The following is a 24,629-nucleotide window of genomic DNA, read 5'->3' as shown; positions in this document are numbered from 1 at the left end:
GGCTTTTTCTTTCTTGCCCTTCGCGGTCGCTCAGATAAAGCCAATCCTTCAGAATGGCTTCGGTGCTCTCGGGGATTAAGAGTTTCTGTTTCTTGCGTTTGCGTACCTACGATGAACTTGTTTACCCCTAAAGGTGGCCGAAGGGCCCTATCCGGGAACAGTTTAGCTTCGAAAGCCGCTAACTTAGTCTCTATCAAGACTCCGATTCGTTCCATTAGTCCTTCTTCTCTGCTCCTTGGATTTACTGCTGAGGGGGTCCTCTTTTGAGACACGTCAACCGACGGTCTAGGACTGGAAGTTGCGGTACTGTTGACTCGTAGAATATTGATTTCTTCTGTGAGTTTTTCTAGTCTAGAGCTCATGATGGAAATTTGGGAACGTAACTCTGCGTTCTCTCGTTCGAGTTTTTCCAAGTTGGACTCTGTGACACACCGCCGAGAAAGCTCACCTAATGCAGCTTTAAGGTTTAGCGCTGCTATCCGAAGACCATTTGCAAAGGTACCCTTTAAGTTGCGAGATCGATCCACTACCTCCTCGATAACCTGAAGATGCTGTTCTATGCGCTCGCCGAGTTGCTCGTTGGCACAGGACTGCATTTCGCTCACTAGTTCCTCCGGGTTAGGAAGATTACTCTTCGTCTTCGCTATTGAGTCTGCGGCTAATTTTCCGGTATCCGATTCGGAACTCGGAATAGCCATAAACTTTGAAGCCATAATTTCACCACCGGAAGGCTTGGACTTCCGCTTCGCCGTTTTGGTGTCTGAAATAATAGATGTGGTTGATAGTATTGAAACGTCCGACATCTCTCCTTCACTTTCTGCCTGGCGACCGCTTGTCGAATAAGGCCGAACAAATCGCCCTCTTCTAGTACGTGTGGGGACTTTTGCCTTCCACGACGACTCTCCTAATTGGCCCTTTGCTGGGCCCGCAGTCGACGCATCTGCGCCGCTGCGATGTAGAATCTTGCCCCCCCCAGATACGATGAGGCTGCCCGAGCTAAGCTCAGGGGTGGATTCTCCGGCATTGCCGGTACCACCCTGGGGAAAATGTGTTTTGGATCCTACATTCATTTCTGTTTCTTTTCCTTTTTTACTAGGGTGAGGTCCCTGGATTGCGCTAGCGACTGGGTTCCCTCCCAGCCATTCATCCCCTCGGCACGCCAGACCTTGGGATTAGAGTTATTTTTTATTGAGGTTTTCTTCCTCGCGGCCCTGGAGAATTCCTGCAGGGCCCCCGTTCCCACTGTGTACGGGTTGCCCGGCGTCGGCTAAAGCCGAGTGCACTTGGCACAGCACCGCGCTTATCACCTCCCACGTCTCTTCTCTGTCAGAAGAGATCCGGAAGCGCCCAATAAGCTCAAGCCCGCCTCGTGAGCTCACGCCATGGCCGTTTCTCAATCTCGAGGAGATTGAGGGTACGCCCCGAACCCAGCCAGCTTTGGTCCGCGCCGGTTTCCCGATACCACCCATGCAGAGTGGCGTTCCCCTATCCGCCACCTGGGGACGCGCCCGAGAGGAGGGCTGGCAACTCCTACGGGCGGAGGATGTCTTAGACTTTCCAATTGAAGCTCTTCTAATTTAGTAGCCGTCTGTTGCGCAGTGTGTGGTCTAGCGTTGTCGTGAAGCAGCAGTGGCGTGGAGCGATTGACCAGCCTAGGTTGTTTAGCCGCTAGCTTTTCCATCATGGTTTGCAATTGCTGACAAAAGACATCAGCCGTAATAGTCTGGCCAGATTTGAGAAAACTGTAATGAACAATACCGGCACTAGTCCACCAAACGCTTACAAGTAACTTTTTTGGGGTTAATTTTCGCTTGGGGCAGGATTTGGCTGGCTGGCCAGGATCCAACCATTGCGCTGAGCGCTTCCGATTATCGTAAAGAACCCATTTTTCATCACAGGTAATGATTCGGTTTAAAATACTTTCATTATTGTGCTGGTTTAGTAATGTAACGCAACAGTCGACCCGCGTTTGCCGGTTTGCTTCAGTCAATTCGTGAGGTACCCACCTTTCAAGCTTTTTAATCTTCCCAATTTGCTTCAAGTGAATTAAAACAGTTTTATCACTAACATCGCAGTCTGCAGCTAACTCGGACGTGGTTTGCGATGGATCCGTTTCCACAATAGCCTTCAACTCTTCATTATCAACTTGAGTCTCAGGTCGTCCACGGGGCTTGTTCTGCAGATCGAAATTTCCAGAATGAAAACGTTGGAACCAAAAACGAACTGTGTTTTCTTTTGCAACACGACCGTCATACACATCATTCACCCTTCGAGTCGTTTCCGCAGCACTAGTGCCACGGCGGAACTCATACTCGTAAATAATGCGATATTTTAAGTTTTCCATTTTGTAAAATGAGTGACGCAAACAGAAAAAAACAGAAGAAAGAAAACAAATGAATGACGGTCATCGAACCACAAATACATGAGTCTATAGCTGTACAAATTTGAATTTGGAATTCCTTACCAAAGAGGAGAAATTCGTGATTAAAGTGGCCAGTACGAAAAACGCCAATTTCATATGTAAGGACCTAATATTTTATATAAGAGAACATATAAAATTTATGAAATGGTTTTAACATGCATTTTAAAGTTTATAATATTTATAGCACATTTCTGTTTCTGTACAATTCTTCACAACAAGGATTACTAATAAAATAATTACATAAGAGTTCTATATAAAAATATATATTAAATATGTATAAATAATTTCTGTTTAAATGCATCTAAATTAGTTTATAATTAGCAGTAAATGAATTGCGAGACGCGTCGGGAGCGCTAAATTGCCGCTGTGATATGTAGGGCGGAACTAACGCTATGTAGGAAGGATGGAAATGTGATAGCGTTGTGGAACTTAAGTTTCTTAGTTACTTCAGCTTAATTATAACCAATATACTATTGCTTTCTATGTTAGGAAAATACTACTACATTCTACAATTTTGATTTTAAAAGATAAAAGAAAGTGCGGAAGTAATTACCAAACTGACAAGAGTGGAAAGTTTTTTGCGTGTATGTAAGTTTGATTTAATATATGTGGATCTGTATGTAAGTAAATCCATTTTGACAGCCTAGAGCTTAAACGAATAAACCGATTTTAACGAGTAAGGTGTTATACGATTCGTCTTCTTCTCGTCATCATCATCTCTTCATTGGACGTAGGAAATAAAATTGTAAATGAGGGAGAAAAACTTTGAGTCTCGCTCATCATAATTTTATAAATAGACTAGCTTTTACCCGCGACTTTGTCCGCGCGGAATAAAAAATAGAAAACGGGGTAAAAATTATCCTATGTTCGTTTCCTGGTTCTAAGCTACATGCCCACCAATTTTCAGTCAAATCGGTTCAGCCGTTCTTGAGTTATAAATAGTGTAACTAACACGACTTTCTTTTATATACATAAATATAAGATGTATAAATATGTGTCTATTCTAAAATAAGATTTTTTTTATATGAAGCCAGAATTTGTTTAGTTTAAATTAAAAATTGTAAAATCTTTGTTTTAAAATGGTGCCAATAGATAGCACTATTGATTGCAATAGAGCCTCATACAGTCGGGATTTTTTTTGAAATGAACATTATTATACCCTTTTTACGTTATTCTGTTTTTGTTGAAAAATAGTAAACTAAAATTGTAAATTTTTTATTTAAATGATCAATGAACATTTAGAAAAATAAGACAAAAATAAAAGAACAGAGTAATTCAAAGACTTTTGAAATGGTTTTCGAAGAATTTAATCACAAGGGACGTACGACTACAATAGTCAATAGAATCAGTGCAGCTCTTATTCGAATGATAATAGCATGTAAATGAAGGCAAATCTACAACTGAAAAAGAACTTTTAAAACTGCCTTTCAATTTACCCCATTGTTTTACAGTTAATGTCTTTTGAAGGATGGAAATTCGATTCAGAGAAAATCGATACGTGCCTTTATTTGATTTGATTTATAGATTCTATAAATTCACTGCCTCACTTAAATTCATTTATTAGGCATTTTGGGAGTCGCTTAAAGCAGTTTGAGTTTGCGAAATCAATACTAAAAGATTGTTTATATAATCGTAGAGCAATTTTGGAAGTAAAAATGTAACTTTCTAAGGCCTTGATCGAGAAAATAAAATCTTGTTATTATTTTAACTTGTAAAAATTATGTATCATCTTCACCAGGACAGAACTCTGGACATAACACACAAGCTTAACTGTAAATTCAAGAAGAACTTGAACATTTGACTCAAACAATGTGAACTATACGAAAATTGGTCGGCAACAGTCAATTTAACCGCTTGAAATTGCGTTCATCAATGTTTCCCAAAGGGTTGATTGACTGAATGCAAGCCCAATTTTCAAATTGAAAAGCTCTGTCGCGTGGACTGAATAATTTTCCAGAGCTAATTTTGTTCTTTCCAATTAACTTATTCTCTCTAGGCGTTTTAAGTAGTACCTTTATTTTATTTAATAATGTTTTTCAGTTCTCAGTAACAGAGTTTTGTTTATTATTGGGTTAGGTGCTTCGACCGTAACAACCTAGAGTAAGATAATTTTTCTATAGATTGTTCAAAATTTTTTAATTATAACGAACAGCGCCACCTCTTATTAGAATAATACACTATCAGCAGAAGTAAAACTAGATGCTCGATTTTTCTTACTTGTGTAAATATTATTAAAATGTAAATTTTAAACTGTTGATTTTTTATCTTTTTAATTACAATTGATTTAAGTATTTAAAAAAAAAATCATCCGTTGTTTCAGAGCCGACCAGTCAGGATCAGACAGCGGAAGAGAGAAAAACATAACGAGATTAAATGGGTTTCTAAATTTGAAAACCCCTCTCATAACTACGAAAACTCTAGGGTAAGTTTTTGTTTTAGTTTAAATTTCAACTCGGTGTAAAATGATTGTTTTTAGTGTATTATTTACCTTCATGTTTTAATTTAAATCAATTCATTGTACTCTAAGTATTCTTCCTCAATAGCGCCATCTATTGCGAAATAGATTCACCGCGGTCTTCATTTTAGTTGGCAAATTAAACAGTTTTCGCTAGAGGTTTATAGAGGTCGTGTTCAATTTTCTTTTCCGCCTTGCCATCTATTGGTGAAAATACGCAAAATTCTTAGTTCTCATTTATAACAATATTTTTATATCTTCTGCATAAATTAAAAAAATGAATGTTTATTTAAACTGAACAAACTCTTATTTTATCATTGGTGCATTTTTACATCAGAAAGTTTAGATGAAACTTTACGTTTCAACCCTTTGACCACCGATGAGTGCTATTATAGACGTCAACGTGATAGTAAATGATTATTACATGGTGTCTGTTATAATTATATTATAGATGTACCGATTATGTAGTCGTTAGTTGTTCCAAATAAATAAATTAAAAAAATACGTTTTACTCTTATAAACTATTTCCGGTATAAGTACTTTTTTATTTATTTGTGAAGATCGCATATCGGAAATTTACGCATAATCATTTTGTAATAATCATAATTCAGTATACGAAAAAATATTAAAAATGTAATTGAAAATGTCTAAGATTTTTAGAGTTAGGTCCTTTATACTTAAAAATAATTTTGTTAACTTAAGTTATTTTGAATATTGTAATTGTTTTGACTGTGCCTTAGAAAAGATGAAATTCAAATATCTAACGTGTAAATTTATATCGTTGTTTGAGTTCCGAATTCTATTGAATAGTAATCGAATGAAAAGTTAAGTAAAATTTTTCAAAATTCACTATCTTAACTCGAAGTTAATGTTATCTCTATCATCAATCAATATTCAGTGCATCAGAATTCATTTAAATGCGAAAGACATCTATAATCCATCTTTATTATAATCCAAAGCGAACTCTCGAAGAAGGAGCTCTCGATGAATTTGATATGCAAATTTAAATCTTATTCATTTGTAAGAAGGCGCGCAGCAGATATTCGATTTATATCAGCAGCATTTATTAGATACACACGGCTGTAGAAAATGAAAAAAGTTTTTTTATCAACTTTTTGTATATATTAAAAAGTAAGAAAAAAAAAACCTTAATCCCATTATGAAGTACGAACATAATGATTCTTTATTCCATTTTATTCCGCTTTATTCCATGAAGCTTAGTCAACTTTCACCAAAAATTTAACCACTAAGCAAGTAATTGGTTCCTCTAATGTGTCATTTGTTTATCTTATTATCGTACTACGTTAATGATTTATTAATATGCGATGCGATCATCTTTGCGATGTTGTCAAATTGAATCAGCTGTGAGTAGTTTGGTGAACTGCAGCTATTCGTCTTAGTTATCTGTCAAGTAGGACGTCCTGCAAATGGATGTCGGCTGCCAAGCACTGATACAAGCATCTGTGAAATAAATTAGGAGCTGTATACAAGCGAAATGTAAAAATCGAGTTCATTTTACATCAACCCTTTCGACACATGTAGTTGTTAAGACATGGAGAACAATAGAATCTGTCAAAATAATGAGACGTCTTAAAATATTTGTATGTATTTTGTAAAAAACAATTACGTCCATAGTAAATAATAATTATGTCAACGACCTGACGCTAACTCACCCGCTCTGCGTTGACTGCGTTTTTCTCTGTATTTTGTAAGAATGTGCTTTTGCAGACTATTCTAATCAGATTCATTCAGGCGTTTTTGATTAAAATATAATGTTAGTTTTACATCATAAATCCATTTATACGATTTTAGTTTTTTGTGAAATGAATATATTTTTATGTAGTTCTATTTAAGAACCAAAATTCTTACTTAATTTACAGTACAGATATGAATCGAAGATAACTTATAAAATATGCGCCTGGAAAATTCAGAAAGTTATAATAAGTTTCGACTTGAATTAGCATTTAGCTCGCGGTACGCTTTAAGTTCCTCTGTTTTGTGCGAGTAAAACAGAAATTTTTAGATATAATATTCACAATTTATTTAAAATTTCCATATTTAACACATTTTAAGTTTGGTTATTTTTTTTTTGTTAGTGTTCATATTTTTATAGACACTGAGGGTCGAAGACATGTAGAAGTGTAGATTCAAAGAATCGTAGACTTGTAGAGTGGCAGATGTATAGAGCCGTAAATACGTAGAGTTGTAGACACATGAAGTCATGTAAATGTAAGTTTGTGTACATAAACTAGCTGTCTTAGACTCTTAGAAGTTGACGACTCTTAGAGTTGTAGGCCTTTCCTACAAAAGGCTACGCAAACCTTGGATACCTGGAGATATAAGTCGCTAAGTAATGTACGTAATACAACGTCATAGAGGTCCGCATACACGCACGCATCTCTGAAATTTTGTTTTTTAGTCGCCTTCGCCAGTCGCTCGTAACCTGTTAAGATCGTCGTTACGAAAGTTGAAATGATTTTCAAGGTGGCGGAACAATTACACCGGTTTACAAAGTGTTAACCGTATAGTCACTATACCGAATAGACGATTCTCGTCGACGATTTAACGTTGTTTATACAGACCTACACTTCAGACATACTTTCGACCCAAGAGTACCTTTGTAGTATCACATATTTACGTAGCCTTGTGCACGAAGGGCTTTAGACAGGCCGTAGAATAATGCTGTTGAGACATGTTGCGTCGCGGACGCATAGCGTCGCAAACATGTAAAGTCGTATACAAGTAACTTAGTTATTACATACAGTTCAAAGTTATCTTTTTCTAAGTAGCACTTGGTATGTAGATTATCGCTATTTAAGGTTTCATATATCTGCTAACCGTCGGATAAAAATATTATATAACATAATAGCTTAATGATTTTCCTTAGTACGCTGACCTACATTGTAAGAATCTTTGATTGTTACCACGAAAAGAGGAAGCTTATCTCCCGTTGTATGGTATAATGCTATATTTTTTATTGTTATATAGGAATGTGATTTTGAAACAAAAAAATGCCAGGTAAAAAATATTTTTTAACAATCAAAGGGAACGCTTTGATAAAAATTAATCTAAATTAATTATAATATAAGGTGTAGGAGAATTTGTAGGGTAGTAGAAAAAAGTTTATTATGTAATTGTAGGGTAGTAGAAAAAAGTTTATTATGTAAGGTGTAGGAGAATTAGTAGGGTAGTAGAAAAAAGTTTATTATGTAAGGTATAGGAGAATTTGTAGGGTAGTAGAAAAAAGTTTATTATGTAAGGTATAGGAGAATTTGTAGGGTAGTAGAAAAAAGTTTATTATATTATTATAATGTTATTTGAACAAATCTAAATTTATTGTTTCGCAAACACAAACCACATAAAATACAAGTGAAAACGAGTTGCATACATTTTGTATAGAATTTATGCTCCTCACGTTTACAATTCAGCGGAATTCTGTTAGGTGTATATATCCACTAGAGCTTATCATTGATTACTTTCTATGTTAAATTTAAGGCTTCATAAAAAATGTAAGCCGTGACTTTGGTACATGGCAGCCCGAAACTCTTAACCCAATGTAAACTATGTTTACGTTCTAAGACAAGAGTCGTTTTGAAAACCGTACCTCAAGATGATCTCTTTAAAAGTCAATAGGAATAATTACAAAAATTTACAGTTTTAAATTAAACTTACGAGTAAATACAAGTCAATTAGGTGTAACAATTAACATGGGCATTATGGCAATCGATTGGGGAGTCCTACGTTCAGCAGTCGAACTCAGTCTGATGATGATGAGTTAACATGTGATTTAATTAAAACAGTGAATTAAGAAGCATTGTTTTTACGTGAATCATCACAGGGATAGACGCCAGCAACCACAATCTATTGCACGAATGGCCTGATTCGCTCGGTGCAATACCACTACCATACAGAAGACAGGCTTGTAGTGGAAGCAGTCCGTATGCACGATTGGCACCTAATGAAATTAAAAATCATAACTGTTTGAATCGTTGGCATATCAGAATAAAAAAACATGTAAAATTTTTTGTGATGTGACGTCACATCCCGTCGTCAAGTTTTTTTCCGCTTGAATATTTTAGAGCGTAATTACAGTGTCTTTTCGAGCATCGGCGTCTGTACGCGGGATTAATTTGAAAATCGCCGCGACTCACACAACAGAATAACTTAACCAGTTTATACATCTTATTTAAAAATTAGCTTTTAAAATTACCAACACAGACAACGAGGATTCGTTCAGTTCACATCGTGACATCAATAAACATTATTTTAATGAAAGTATTAATAAATTCCCTAAACTGAATCATTAATAGCGTGTTTTTTAAATAAACAATATTTATTTGATATTTGTTTCAAATAATTGCTGTTCTTGTTGTAGAGTTTTCGGAACAAACTATCCTTGAAAAAAATATTTATGTGTTAATATTTGATACGATTGGATTTGACCCTCCATTGAGTTTTTGCTCACACCGAACTTTATATCATAAAGGCCGATTTTGTTATGGTAGCTATGTTATCTTCCTAACTTTTTTCGTAGTTTTAAGGAAACGATAAGCGATGTTTTAATTAAAAAACATCCTGCTTCAAGTATAAAAGCTAACTTATGCCAATCTAACATAAAAGTAGGTAAACTTTTAGTTAAACTTTTTTTATCTAGCTTTTGCCCGCGATCCCGTTCATGCGATTGTAGAAATATTCTTGTCTCGTTGTTATTTATTTTTATTTATTCTTGATTGAAGTTTCATATGTAAGTACATTCTAATAACTCTTAATAGTGTTTTAAAGTGAAAATTTTAATTTTCACTTTAAAAAACTATTAAAATACTATAAAAGTCGTAGTTTTAACTACGACTTTATTCAACAAAACAGTTTGAATAGTAGTCTATTCATTCTTTTTACGAAAATGAACGTATGTTTTGAAAACATTTTCCGCAAACCAGAAACATCGCTTATTTTAGTTATTGCGCAAAGGATTCGCAGTCCCCAATAATTTTGCCCTCGGGAGTTCTTTTAGAGTTTGCGAAATATTACGAGAATCGACATGTGTATGCGGTAACTTATAGTACACTCGAATTCGTAGCTCATCTACGCGCAGCTACGAGATGCTACGATTTTCCGTAGCAGTGTTATTTCGTATGACGCCGCGACTGCACGCCCGTCGTTCTATCGCTCTCTCTTGCTCTGTGTATCTCCCTCTTTAACTTCAAATTTATTCCTTCTTTATAAATTTAAAAGCAATACTAAAAGTTTATAAAATAAACGTGCGTTATATTAATATTTAAGTGTTAATTGTTGAAAGTGTTTACTGATTTTATAATTTATTTCCGTTTTGTTTTTATTTAAGTTTTGAAAGCAGTCTACGTTACGGCTGTTTATTGTTATGTAACAGGTTTGTTTTGAATGTTTTTATGAATTAAACTTTCACTGTATGCGTTTACTGTATACGTATATACTTTTTAAATTAGCCGTTTTAATGATAAAGTTTTTAACACATATTCAATACAAAATTAATTTAAAATATATTAAATTTGTAGAATATTTCGAATAATACATAAGTTAAAACTATAACTTGAATTTAAAATAACTCAAAAAAAGGGTTTTCGTAAATTGATTGTTGATGTAAAAGTTTCTTGAAAAGTTTTATATGTAATGTTCAAATTATTATGGAGATGTTTTTGTTTAAAAAGTGGTAGCTATCATTCTTTGAATAATAAATTAATTCCCATTTTGTTGATGTTTTTAAGAAACAAAATTGCTATAATTGTTTCTTGTGGTTTTTAAATTTAAGTGAAAATGTTTCATTGCATTTTAAAATTACATGAGTTATTATTTATTAATTATACTTATGCATATTAAATTCCTACCATTTATAAATTTAAAACCATAATTTTTTTATTTTCCTTTGTTAGTTTCGTGATTTAAAAATTTTTTTGTGTATGGAAATTATTATTTTTTTATATGGAAGCAGCCAAAAAAATTAGGACACTCTGTATGTGTGGCCATTATTTTGTAAATGAATTCGTCGAGTCACATGCATAAAGACGAAATATTTGGCATAGTAAATAGTGTACAGTGCCAAATCTTTTAATTTACCGATAGAGTTTTGAATAAGCAACTAACAAATATGACAGCTCAATTCTGTTGCATGTCATTTGGAGATTTTTTAATTAAGCTCATTATTTTTCGTAGCAAAAGCTCAGTGCTTATATTTTTAAGCTGCAACTCGGCATTTAAAAATACAAATTGAATTACGTTAAGTTATTGGTTTGTATTTAATACATTTATAAATAGGAACTGCATTCCAGTAAACGCAACAGAGAATCATATTACGAATATTTATACCATTAAAATACTTCCGATATGAAAATAATACTGTTCTTTTTGTCCAGAAAAACCGTGGGCTGAAAATATAATTTTGTGTTTTCTTCATACAAAAACTTACAAATACAACGATATAATAAAACTGTGATAAAACATTAAGTGAAGAGAGAGAAACTAGTGTCTTTGAAAACGTTATTAAGATGTTTGTTCATCGTTAAAACATTATTAGGAAGTTTATTGTTGCCAAAGAAGAATTTAAATCATAAAATGATCAATGTTGCTTAGTTATTTGTTAAAAAAGTAAGTGTATTTTCTTCACTTTTTACTTTCCAATTAATAAATGAAATAAAATTTTGCCTAAATTTTTAAAACCGGTAGTAAAATATTTGTGCAATTTTCTTTGTGACAATAGTGACGTCTCAGGAGTCTACAATGACGAAGAACTTCCTCACCGTCACCAATATTGTAAATGAGGGCATCAAGGGCAGTAAGATCACCAAGCTCGGCCTCTCCAAGTACCTGTCCCAGTCACTGTAAGTACTAATTTAAAAATAGAATATAATAAAAATTATTATTATTTTATTTATAATGTTCTTATATAGAAAAACAACCAGACGGATATAAAAAAAACCCAATAAATAGTTGTTGTACGAAGAAGACTTGTTTTAAGCAGTAGAAGTCTTGAGAAATTGATCATATGGTATAATTAGACTACGACACTATACACGGCACACTCAGTGTATGCATCGAAGTGTCTCGTATAAACACTTGTGTTTTTTGATTCATCAGTACAATCTTAACTAGTACACATATTAATGTCTTAATTTATGTCGTAGTCTAATTGAATATTTTGGATAATATGGATTTAATAATTTCAACACGAATGTACAGAACTATATCTATCTCTGTCTATCACTTGTTATAAATCATTGAGTAACTATAACGTTTGAATTAAACATTCCACTTATTCACTAATACAAAAGAAGCAAGCCTCTTTTGATAAGAGAACTTGAATTAATGGCCCTTCATGTCTCAATGACATCTTATATATCATAATAGTGAACTGCGCTTTATATCATCCCTTAATGAGAAATGCTTAAAGTGGATAACTGTTTCGTAAGTTTTTTTTATTAAACAAAATGTATCATTAATATATTTGCATAAGAAAGTTATAAGTTACGAGGCTGAATGGATGGATGGATGGAAGAAAGTTATAACACTTAAAACATAGTGTTAACATTTTAAAATGTAGTTGGTACCTCTTTTGGACGGTGAAAGTTCGTAGTTGTCTTCAATATAATGCTTTGGCCAACATAATGGCAAAGTAAGACGATTTATGAACTATACTAAACAACCGTCTAGTTACATTGTTTGTCAAACATTGGTAGTAAATATCTGAAAGCATTTTTGTGTCAACTTTTCAATCAAGCTAAATGTTTTCCATTACTTACCGAAGTCCTATTGTTATTCTTGAATATAAGACGCCGAAGATATTTTTGTAGTACTACTCCACATAAACTTCGATCTGTTTGTTATAGCGTTACCTAATGTTTTTCTTTTGTTGCTTAAGATTTAAATGCATGAAATCTGATGTATTGTGGCCAGTATTGTTTTTTTCAGTTGTAATACTTAAGTTTACTATTTGCAGACTTATCGCATTTGTTTCTTATCTTTGTAATAATTAACAAAACAATGTACGTATTTTTGTCTCCTATACATAAACCACTACACTGTTTTTGATGAAACTTTGGTAGGATGTTATGAGAAAGTCAATGACGGTCCTACAAAAATTTCACGTATTTAATGAAATTTTTTGCTTCCATTGAGACATTTAAAGTTATTTTTCCCAACATTACAAAGCATGACGGGTTGAGAAAGTATAAATAAAATAAGTAAAATAAAAGTAAATACCAAATACGTCTCACATTTTTAATTTGACATCGGTTGTACAACGTGTACATTTATTACTGGCAACTTGCCAAAGACAAAACACGTAAGCTCTAATAATCTTCAATGCTTATAGAAGAAATCAACTTATGACATTTCATAGAACGGCACATTTTTCTTTCATAAACTTTAGATTACACTTTCACAAATGTAAAATTTTAATTCATAGTATACAAAATAAGTAGAGATTATTGAAGTGATATTTTTTTTTAATTAAATAATGTTAATCTTTTTCTTGATTGTAAGATTACATTCATTATAGAAAATACCATTATTTTAATAGACATTTTAGTAAAGGACCAATTTAATCGGATCGAAAATACCTTACGTCCGATTTACACCGCTCTGTACATTTTCCGATCGTGGGAAACGTGACACTTGCCACTATACCAGGTGGCCTAAATGCACCACGAAAATTCCCTCCGATAAACTATATTGAGAAATAGTCAAGTTCCGATTTCCTAACGTATTTTGTACATTAAATTGTTCGTATCTATAAATTTACCGTTAATTATTTATAGTCTAAAATAAACTAATTTATCCTATATTAGTAAATGATAATGCCTCACGAAAGTTTGAAACTTACTTATTTTTAAAATGGTTTTTACCAATTAGATAAAATGTTTTATAAAAAAAATAAAACATTTAAATCTGGTTATAATCATATTAAGGTTCAAATATCTCTGGAAAGAAAGAAAAGGGTTCTTTTTCTTTATTATAAAAATATTAATTTTCGTAATTGAAATCCCTTTCTACCAAGATGCTGAAAAGTAATTATAACGTCAGAGAATAAAACCCGCTTTAATGAAAAGTGATACATTCGCAATACCTCGAATTTGGTAGATTGAAATAATAAAATGCTTATTTATTTAATATTTCATACTTTTTAAAGTTTATCCATTCCGTAGATTTAAATATTAAATATGAGTAGTGTTACCATTGCAAAAATATACTTATTTTATAATTTTTACTTTTTATTTTTAGCATCATTTGAAATAATCGAATTATAAATTATCTCAAACGTAGTTTTTTTTTTAAATTTAAGGTTATTCAAGTGAAAGAAATGTGGAGTTTTATTTAAAAAATTACATTACATCAGCTAAAGATGAATTTAAATGAATGAAGTATCACAAGTCATTAGTCTGCAGCGAATGTTCTTCGAAGTACAGCAGCGAACAACATTACTGCTCGCAATTTTCCGCTTTGCACCTCTGAAATGTTAAACATTACTCCCCCTACCATTAGCGTCACAGTTTTTTCTTCTTTAATCTTTTGATTAATTGCATGCATAAATTGCAAATATACTATAGAAAGACGACGAGAGACGGAAGAAATAGGAATTATTCAACGCATTCAAAATAACTATAATGATTGAACACAGTGGTCAACTGTCAGTTTTATTGACAAAGTTTGCTAGAATAATCTCGTAGGCTTAAATGTTGCGGTATATTTCATGCCACTACGCTTTTTAATTTTTGCAATTCTTTTGTGTGGTTATTTATGCAGCGCATTAGTGTGACTGCGCATCTAATTAAGGGTCCGTGTGCGCGTGGGACTACTTCCTGCTAACAACGACCTACCTCGTTATGTCGGCCTAAGTACTTTTAATAATGCCATCTTTATTTTAATTTGTCGTTTATCTTTGGACCTTAACTTTTAAATGACATTATTTATTTAAAGGCTCAAATGAGAATGTTGTGTCTAAAATTACGAAGACTAGTTCAAAAAATATTTATTTTTATTTTGCATAATATTTTGACTATAACTTGATTGATATATAGGTTCAAGTATTTAACATGTTTTTTTTTATAAAGAAAATAGTCAACAAACCCTATATATCTTGAGGTCCTAGAAAAATTAAATTATAATATAAATTGACCTTCACATCTGACCTTACCCCGCCAGTAACTGAATCCAAATCGAATATGACAAGTAACAAGCCGTGAAATTTTTACCTTGAACATGTAGGATGAATTTTAAGATTTTAATACTTAGATATGAAACATAATCTTGTTATTCATGAAACATAAGTAAATATAATTTTTTTAATGTTATAATTTATGATAGAAGCATAAAATAATTACTCGTATTTGACAAATTGACAACTTTTCAGGCTCTCAAAGTTTCGACCGAATAGGAAACTAGGCTGCGTAGGCCCTGTCACTTTAGCAAAAATTAACATTTACAACTGTAAATGTGTATTTTTTATTGCGTGTTGTTACCTAAACTAAGAGAGGTAAGAGGTAGTTTTTAACACAAAAAAGTAAAAATCATCAATTTGTTACTTTGGTTCTTATACATAGGACCCATCGATGATGATGATGACGAGGTATTTGATATACTATTCAAATTACTTCGATATTCATATTAACATTTTTGATAATGACAAAGACAATTGTTTGAAAGCCACTTTCAAAGTATTTGAAAGTACCATCAAAAGCCTCCGTTTATTCCCGTCTTCATTCAGCTACTCTGAATTCCGTGCGGTCGAGGTCGGTCGTTACGATCCTTCCGTTTTAATGCCAATGTTTTTATATTCAAATGCCACCAGACACCTCTTAATTGTTAATAGACATAATATATTACTTTGCTTATATCTTACTAATATTATAAATGCGAATATTTGGATGGATGGATGTTTGTTTGAAGGTATCTCCGGCTTAGTGGATCTTAGTCTTAATGTAAGGTAGGAAAAGCACCTGCAAATGCAGAGGGGCCACGGTACCTTTGCTATGTTGGCTGAATAAGTGGCCATTTGTTTGTTTGCCACCTTTTGTGAAATTTCTATGTAAATTATTATTACTTATATACAAACATAAAATAGGTTATTAAAGACAGTAATTGCCTAAATTATTTCATGAATAAAAAAATTAAATTTGTTAAAAGGAAATGAAAGTCATGTTAAAAAGTAACGAATCTTCAATTAAATTAGAATTAAATAATCTGAACAACTTTTAGAGTGCCATTAACCATTTAGTGTAAAATAAAAATTCTTTAAGGCATCTTCAATTTTGTCGACATGATTTGTTTGCAAAGCTTTTAAGTCGGGACGGAAAATGTTTGCTAAAGTCAACTACTTACACTTGTTGAAGGAATTCTTTTTTGCTGTGAATTTCTACGTTTAAATACATGTACTGAAACATATTTCCGACCCAATATTTGTCATTAAAATATATTGATATCTATATATTTTTTGTACAGTTTCTTTCGACAGTGTATTTTCATAGTAACTCACATAATACATATGTACGTTAGTTTCTATGAATTACTCCTATTTGATTTACATAATACAGAAATGTAAGAAAAAATACAATAATAACAAGATTAAAATATACACTATAATGACAGTTGTTTATAGAGTAGAGTTTACGAGTAGGTCAGACAATTACTTTCCTATTGCGTCCCCTGGGTGGTTATTATATTGTCTGCCGCTTAAGTGCTTGTCTAACCCATGGAATTTGTTTTATAAATATGTAGGTTTATTCCTGCACTGGGCTAAATATATGTAAATATCGTAATGTAGGTAACCTTCATTTATATATTATAAGGTGGCAAATGAGCGTGCGGAAACCAGAATTCGCCAAAATAGCGAAGTGACCGCTGCCTATGGACATCTGCAATTGCAGGTACAATCGTACGTTTAATCAACGGAGGAAGGGACGCACAGAAATGAAATATTTCCTATTCCTATGCATTCCCTCATCTGTCAAATCCATTTCCCTTTCCATGACTTCCTTATAAGAAAAGGGTGAAAAGGGAATGTGGACTAAAAATATGCCTCCGGCACGCATACACATCAGCTAAAACGCGGGATTGATTGAAATTCACGCGTGTGTTTTGTGGGGTCGTAGTATTTCACCGATCGATCAAGCCCATTCGTGTATCCAACAAATATGTTTCTTGTGGGATCTACCAAAAACATATAAAGTGTGTCTGAGATTATATATTATTATTAAGTACGATGTAGACTCTTCATTCATTACATTTACACATTTGTATTTGTCAGTTACATGTTTACTTTATGTCACCTTTCTTTAATATTCAATGTAAATTCTTGTCGACAACTTTCGTACCTAAATGTATTAAAATTATCGAAATGTGATGACATAACATTTTATTCGACGTGTAAAACGTTCGGAGTTATGTAACAGTGATCAAATATTCCTAGATGTCCGTTCCGGCGTTCTAACTGTGCTGAGAGGTCAGATAAAGATAGTATTTAGTTCGCATAGCGGTCGGCGAATTCCTGACCAAACTTCTGAAATGCCTTGGAGGTTAAAAGAAAAATGTATGAACATTTTTTAATATATAAAAATAATTACAATACTTACCTTTCCTTTTATCGTGCCACGATAAAGTGTATCATGACGAAATTTGGCAATGTTTGACTATCGATAAATTTTTATCTAAGAACAGAATTTAAAATATCTATGGATAGCGTTTGCCCACAACTTCATTCACGCGGATTTTACAACAAAACTTAGTAAGTAGGACATGTTTTCTTCCAGATTATGTTTTATATCTGAATTTCATAGAGATTCATTAAGTCGTTTTGGCAATACGAAGTTAAAAACATCCATTCATCCATCCATCCAAACTTTAGTATCTATATATATAAAAGAAAGTCGTGTTAGTTACACTATTTATAACTCAAAAACGGCTGAATCGATTTGACTGAAAATTGGTGGGCAGGTAGCTTAGAACCAGGAATCGGACATAGGATAATTTTTACCCCGTTTTCTATTTTTATTCCGCGTGGACGGAGTCGCGGGTAAAAGCTAGTTTATAATATTAGAATGATTAGGTTTAAGCATAATGGATAAAATGTTTTAAGTAACATCTTAAAATTTACACAAGAGATTACATAAAAGTTTATGTGGTATAATTAACTCGATAAAGATTATTATTGTAACAATAACAATGTATTACTATTCAATGTTTAGGCCTTTATTAGAATGAAGCTATGTAATTAACGAAACTTGAAATAAGCTATCATCTTTTATGAAGTCTTTACAATTTTAAAAGAGATTAAGATAAGTGAAGAGTTTGTGATAACATGAAATGGTTACGTGTTAGGTCCCAGGGGATATTTCTTCCAAAGGCAAAAGAAGTTCTCATTAAGTCAATGTCTCTACAACTCAGTTTTTTATAATTAAAGTACTTTTATTTCAACACACGTCTTGCTACTTGTTATTTGCATTTTAGTGAACTAAAGTTGCATAGTTTTTTCGTAAATAATATTTATATTTATATGTAGAAATATCTAGGAATAACTTAGTAAGTAACCTTAGTACAAGGTCTTTCCGATTCACCTTTCTCTATCTTAAAATCTATTTAATAAGCTACCTTAATTATATTACATTAATATTGATATTTATACAGTGTTTTGTTTAGTTTTTCTCTCAATAACAGGTTTTAAAAAAAATGATATCTGATATATAACCGTTAAGGTTTTAGTGTAACGTTTTGCTTTAATTCGAGCTCTTTGCCAATATTTCATATAACGTAGTTATCGTCTGCGTTCGAATTTATTGAAGTAGGTCGATCGCTGACATAGCTATTATAGATGGCGGGTTTTTGCTTAATGTTTTAACATTAATAGTAACGATCAGCTTTTATTTATTTATTTCTTTTTTCATAACTAAAAAGTACGTTTTAGTTTTTACGATGCAATAATCAAGTTATTATTATATTTTATTAACAATCGCATATTCGCTTAATTTATTATTTTACAAAATAAAGAAAAAGTGTCGAAAGAATGTAATTATTTTCTTTTTTAATTTTGAATACTGATAAGTGATGAAAGCAAAAGATTGAAAATATTTTGCTTTCATCACTTCACAGATAAGAAAAAAATGTGCAATCTTCAAACCATCTTGATTAAAAAACAAAGTCGCCACTTTATGAGAAATTTTGATAAGTAATTTGGAATGTGTGTAATTTCTGTCGAGTGTAAAGGTCGCTGGTAATCATCAGTTTACATGAGGTCCTAATTATGTAAATAAGGGGCGACCTTATTGTCTCTTGAATTCTAAATTTGTTTCCACCAGATAACAAACCAACGGAATTATATTTTGAAACCACAAAGATGTAAATTCGTGTCATAGTGGAATCGTATTTTGAATTGCTACGGCATTTACGATGTCTGCTTTTATCAATTATTCTTAATTAGTAAATGTAATGTGTATCAGTATAAGTTATTTATATTGAATGTGAGGTGTTAATCTATTCATATTGTTAGTTTAACGAATCACCGGAATATTGTTATCTCAATTTATTCAAAGGTAGTGAAAAGGATGACAATATGTTTTAGTTTCAGATTTTCGACAGTGGAATCGAAAGATTACTCAGAGAATATTTCCTTGTTAAGTTTTACCATGTTCCTTTACAAAATATAGCACAGTTTAATAACCATCTCGTCTTTGTTTCAGGTAAGTTCATTAAGTAAATGTCCGGCGTCGCCACTGTGGTTAGAATTCCACTTAACTTCCTTGCTATAGTGAAACTTTTTCATGCTTCACAAGTAGCTTTTAAATATTCAGTTGCTTTTAGTTATTTATTATCTTGATGCGAATGTTTAGATGGATTTACTTAACGCCTTTCATTATTTTTTTTCATCAACATTCCTCAACACAATGTTAAGATTTTATATAATCGTATATATCTGAAGTATACAACATTATCTCATTGTGAACGCATTATAAGACATATCAGTCACAGTTATAACAAATTTGGGCAAGTTAAATAAAACCGTTTAACATATTATGTAGTTGTTACCTAAAAATTTGTGGAATTGAGTGGTTCGTTGAATTACGTCTTCTAGTACATTCTCTGCGTTGCAAATAAAATTATTTTTTGAACTGTTTACTATAATAAAAAAATCAAATTAAGTAATCCAAAATCTACATGACGAAAAGTTAAATAAAACGTTTCACTACAAGTTTATTGTAAAAATACACATAAAAGTCTGTATATTTGTAAGGAGCGCTGTCGAAATTCTCCTTTGTGCGGCAAGTTGTAACATCACGGGTATTTGTAACGTGAATTACGAACTCGCCGTCTCAGAGTTTGCTTTGTCGGCTCGGGTTGAATACGAAAGTGAGCAAGAGCTCGATGGACGTTCCTTAATGTAACATGCAAACATCTTCAAATATTTATTTTGACACTGTTATATAGAAATCCTTTTTCCACCTCTACAATATAAATATAAATCAACGTTTGTGTATGTTCATTCCACCCATTCCTAATCTACTGAATGGATTTTAATGAAACTTGCGTAGGTCGTTCTGAGGACACTAGAAAATATTTGTGCCAAAAAAACTAAGAAGAAATCTTTCTTTATTCTTGAAGAATTTTTTGCTTGACATTAATTTGAATATGTTATTTAGACTTTAAAAGAAAATTTGTTTTTGTCATCACAGCAATTCGTTAGCCATTCAGGTCATAGTTTTTTTTTTAATATTATAATATTTTTTATAAAGTTTGTTACGGTAGCAAGTTAACTATGAACTTATTACTTTTAGTTTTACTGATCAACAAACAATAGCCGCTCTCGACAATCCAGAAGTGAAATTGAGCCCGCGGTACTGACCTCGTTTCGTTAATACCGTAGAGGCAGTTGTGTTGTCACATTCGATGCGGTTTTTATTGAATGCGTATTTGTATATCGTTTATTAAAGTACTTTTAATTTAATTTCTGTTTAAATGCCAACAAAGCTGAAATCTGTAATTTTTTTTCGTATTATTATATAATATTTATTGGAGGTTTAAACGGAAAGTGACAAACATATTGTACAAGAAGATTGGCCTAATCAACCAAGAATCATATTATTTGCCTGCTTCTCATGCCAAAAATGAATTCAGCTTTAAGTTCTTTTAACATTAGAAGTTTGCATCTAATATCCATGTATTGGCGGTACCATCTAACAAACATCCATCTGTATCATCATCTATCAGCCTGAGTCAATCTTGATGAAATTTCATATATATGTTGGCCACTTAACTATTTTTTTCCGCGCAGACGAAGTCGCGGGAAAAAGCCAGTTGAAAATAAAAAGATTTTTACATTCCACCTAAGCTCAAATATTCAAGGAATGTTTTTATCAAGATGATTATTGATTACCTTTTTATATTATAAATCATCCGATATGCTTGTCATCGAATAACAATAGGTTTCACCAACAAAAGCAACATTAATGTCATCTTTGAAGATGAAATTGAGTTAACGAATACAGGAAGAGTCTGCTTCGAAACGAGATTTTGCTTCTGAGTTGGCTAATGACTCTTTATGACTATTTATGGTTTTTCTTAAATATAGTGGGTAGTTTTCTTTAGTGTCTTACAAAAAATATTAGTAGGTTTTCTACTGTGTTCTAATGTTGTAATGATTGTGCATACTTATTTATAAATTTTAAAAAAGTCTTTATTTTAGTACAATCATTATCATGTGGAAACAAAGCGCGGTGAAATTGCTTACAATAGTTCTCCATTAATCAAAGTTGATTAACAAAATAGAGTTTTTTCCTCAGTGATCAAGTCAATAAAGGTTGTTGTTGAATAACAAGGTTTCTTTATCGAATACAATTAATGGCTGCCTCCACCAGAACCTTCTTCTTATAAATTAATTAATTACTTTATTTATTCTTTACAAACCATTGGATATTTCTTTTTGTTTTTTTTTTTCTAAATCTCTGTCAGATAAGTAGCAATGAATTTTTTGGATCACTAATCACATTTTTTCTTGGTTTTATTTGGCTTTTGTCCTGTAATTTTTAAGGTAAAGAATACTTTTTTGCATTCGGTGTCTTTGACTATAGTCATTTATAGCCTTATCTTAATGGAATATCACATTGTGATCATATTCTATCACAAAACTAGCTGTCGCCCGCGGCTCTGTACGCGCGGAATTTAAAAAAGGTCCAGACTATATCCATGTTAATTTTCATCGAGATCCGTTGAGCTGTTTTGGAGATACCTTGTAACAAATATCCAACCATCTAAAATTTCGCATGTACAATATTAGTAAGATTTAATTTCACGTAAAATACGCGCTAAGTGTGAAATCACGAAAAGAGAAGGCCCTACTACAATTGGGCTCAGAGCCTTTATAAAATTAAGTTTTAATTAAAGAATATCGAAAAATTTAGATCAAGAATAGTAACGTACATATTGCAATTTACATTACCTACCATATTATGTTAAATTTCTTAAAAATAAATTCTTCATGTCCGATGTGTTTTGTTTGGTAGAAATAAGACGGAATGGTAGAATTTTGTTTGGTAATTGTAAATGTAGCGAGACCTATAATAAAAACAAAGTTTTTTTTTTAAAGTAAGATAAAAGAAAAATCATTAAAGAAATAGCTTTAAGACTCCTTTACTATACAAGTAATCAAATAGCACGCACAAACTTCTCGGCGAATAGGAGGTCTCAATTTATTTTGTAATAACATTGACTAAACGCTACGATCGACCTTAAATTCAAATAATATCATTGTTATTGGATTGAAGCACGACATTCGAATTTATGAATTGCTTGGCATTTGTTTTGATATAATTTAAATATTAATAATTTTATAGAATTTGTTTTAACATGTTAATATTTGTATTCCAAAATTATAATTACTTTTTAATTTACTTTTATCACGAATTCAAGCTTAAAGCCACTGGGATTTATATTTAATATTGAATACAAATTAGTTTTCTATTACTAGTAACTAAAGTTGAAACTATGTCAAGGGACGTACAATATTCAACCAATTCTGCTTAACTCAGTTTCCAACTCAACAAATGCGACTAAACTTAGCTGTAAAGTTAACGTTTTATTACTAGAAAGTGGCTTATTGATTTTCTGATCAATATTTGTATCTAGTTTAATTTAACTATCATTTTAATTATTATTAGAATAACTACTTTAAAATTAAAATCGTCTACTTTGAAATAACAGAAAAAATAACGAAGTATTCATTGTAAATGCCTTTTAATAAAGTCTAAAAAAATAGGCTTCAGTTGTCATTGATGAAAAATAAATAAGAGGCGTAGAGAATTTTATGTAAGGATTAACTAGCTCTACGAAGATCTACGAAACCGCTACGACGTCGTATCTATAGCCGAGGCAACATTTAACCATTTCGAGCGGGCCTTGCTTGGCTTCGATCCATTTAACTTTCCCAGTTTATTATTACGTGACTGGGTCTCACGCTCAAACTTCTAAACATTGTCTCTTTATATAATACCAGTTACTGGTTGCTCTGGCTACGTAGTACATGACATGTACTATATAATAAACATATAATCTAGATAATTAGTGATATCCAAGAGATAATTTTTACTTGGTTAGCTGTGTATTTTTTTAAATTTCACGCTATGTTAAAAAACAAAAGTTACATTATTTTATATTGTTTACTTCTTCCAAATATATTCTCGATAGAATTACTAAACATTAAAAAAATTTAGTGCGATTTATTTTTAAATTCGTTTTCTATCATATTGTAACCTTCAAATCTCTTACTATTTAAGTGTTGAATTGTTATGCACATATCTTATGAATATGTATTCAGTTAAACTGCATTTGCAAGCTGCGACAGAGTCATGAATTTCTAATTCGTCTTTAGGTTTTGGCACAATTCGTAGTTGATAAATGGGGAAACTTTTCTATTGTTGAACCAGTTTCGGTAGATATCAGTTAGATTTCGTTATAATTTCGTTTGCATGTTGTCAACGTTGTATGTTGTCTGTGATGTAGAGTAAATAAAAGGATAGGATACCAGCTTACATTATCTATAACAAGGAAGTTTGTTTAGATATAGGTACTTAAAGTATTTCCTGAAAAACATTCTTAAAGCATCTACTCATTTGAAATATGCATGGAATGTTATCAATTATTATTTTTTTTAATCTTTGCTACAATTGTAATGAAAAAATATAATAATGAGGTCTTACATAAAACATTTGTAAGTTACAGTATTTTTTTTATTTTAATTTACCACACTTAAACTTTTTTCTTAAAATGAAAAGTACTTTAAGATTCGTTGTTTTGCTTTGTTTTAAGTCTACCTTTGGTTTTGTCAAAACATATTGTACCGAAAACTTTTAGCAATGCAAGAAACAATGCCTGCACCATGCAAAAGTCTTTGCAACAGTGGTTCCAGAGTAATAGAGCAGTCGTAAGCAAACGTTGTTTTTTATTCTACTGTGTTTCTTATTGTTGAAAGAACTCTTCTTTGTTACATTTTGGAGCGAAGAGAATGTAAAAAATATTTTTATTTTGCCATGGAACATAATTTAAAAATTTTCATGTTAACAAGTTGTGTAAAAAGATAAAAGTAATGTTGAATCATGCACTTTTTTGAAGTAATAAATCTTTCTTCTTTACATTCTTGCAAAGAATATTATGAAGCTAAATATGAAAACATGATACAATTTATATTCTTTGTTTTAAAAATATGTGTTCAACTATTCTTACGTGAAGTGATGAGCTTACTAGAAA

At 32.0% G+C, this 24,629-nt stretch overlaps 1 protein-coding gene across 2 annotated transcripts in view; it reads left to right on the top strand.

Annotated features, from left to right (window-relative positions):
- The window catches only part of LOC106721276 (synaptotagmin-7), a 214,972-nt gene that overhangs the window by 16,686 nt on the left and 173,657 nt on the right, over nucleotides 1-24,629 (top strand). The window contains exon 2 of one of the 2 annotated variants that reach the window (XM_045682685.1): nucleotides 4,743-4,844. In XM_045682685.1, coding sequence (XP_045538641.1) covers nucleotides 4,743-4,844 — 102 coding nt within the window. Of the gene's footprint in view, nucleotides 1-4,742; nucleotides 4,845-11,634; nucleotides 11,729-24,629 lie in introns of those variants that run through there. The other variant, XM_045682686.1, reaches the window with a different exon arrangement.

The sequence above is a fragment of the Papilio machaon genome, chromosome 19 (assembly GCF_912999745.1).
Source record: "Papilio machaon chromosome 19, ilPapMach1.1, whole genome shotgun sequence".
Taxonomy (NCBI): domain Eukaryota; kingdom Metazoa; phylum Arthropoda; class Insecta; order Lepidoptera; family Papilionidae; genus Papilio; species Papilio machaon.
Note: the sequence above shows the minus strand (reverse complement) of the source record. Positions and strands in the feature narration are given on the sequence as shown.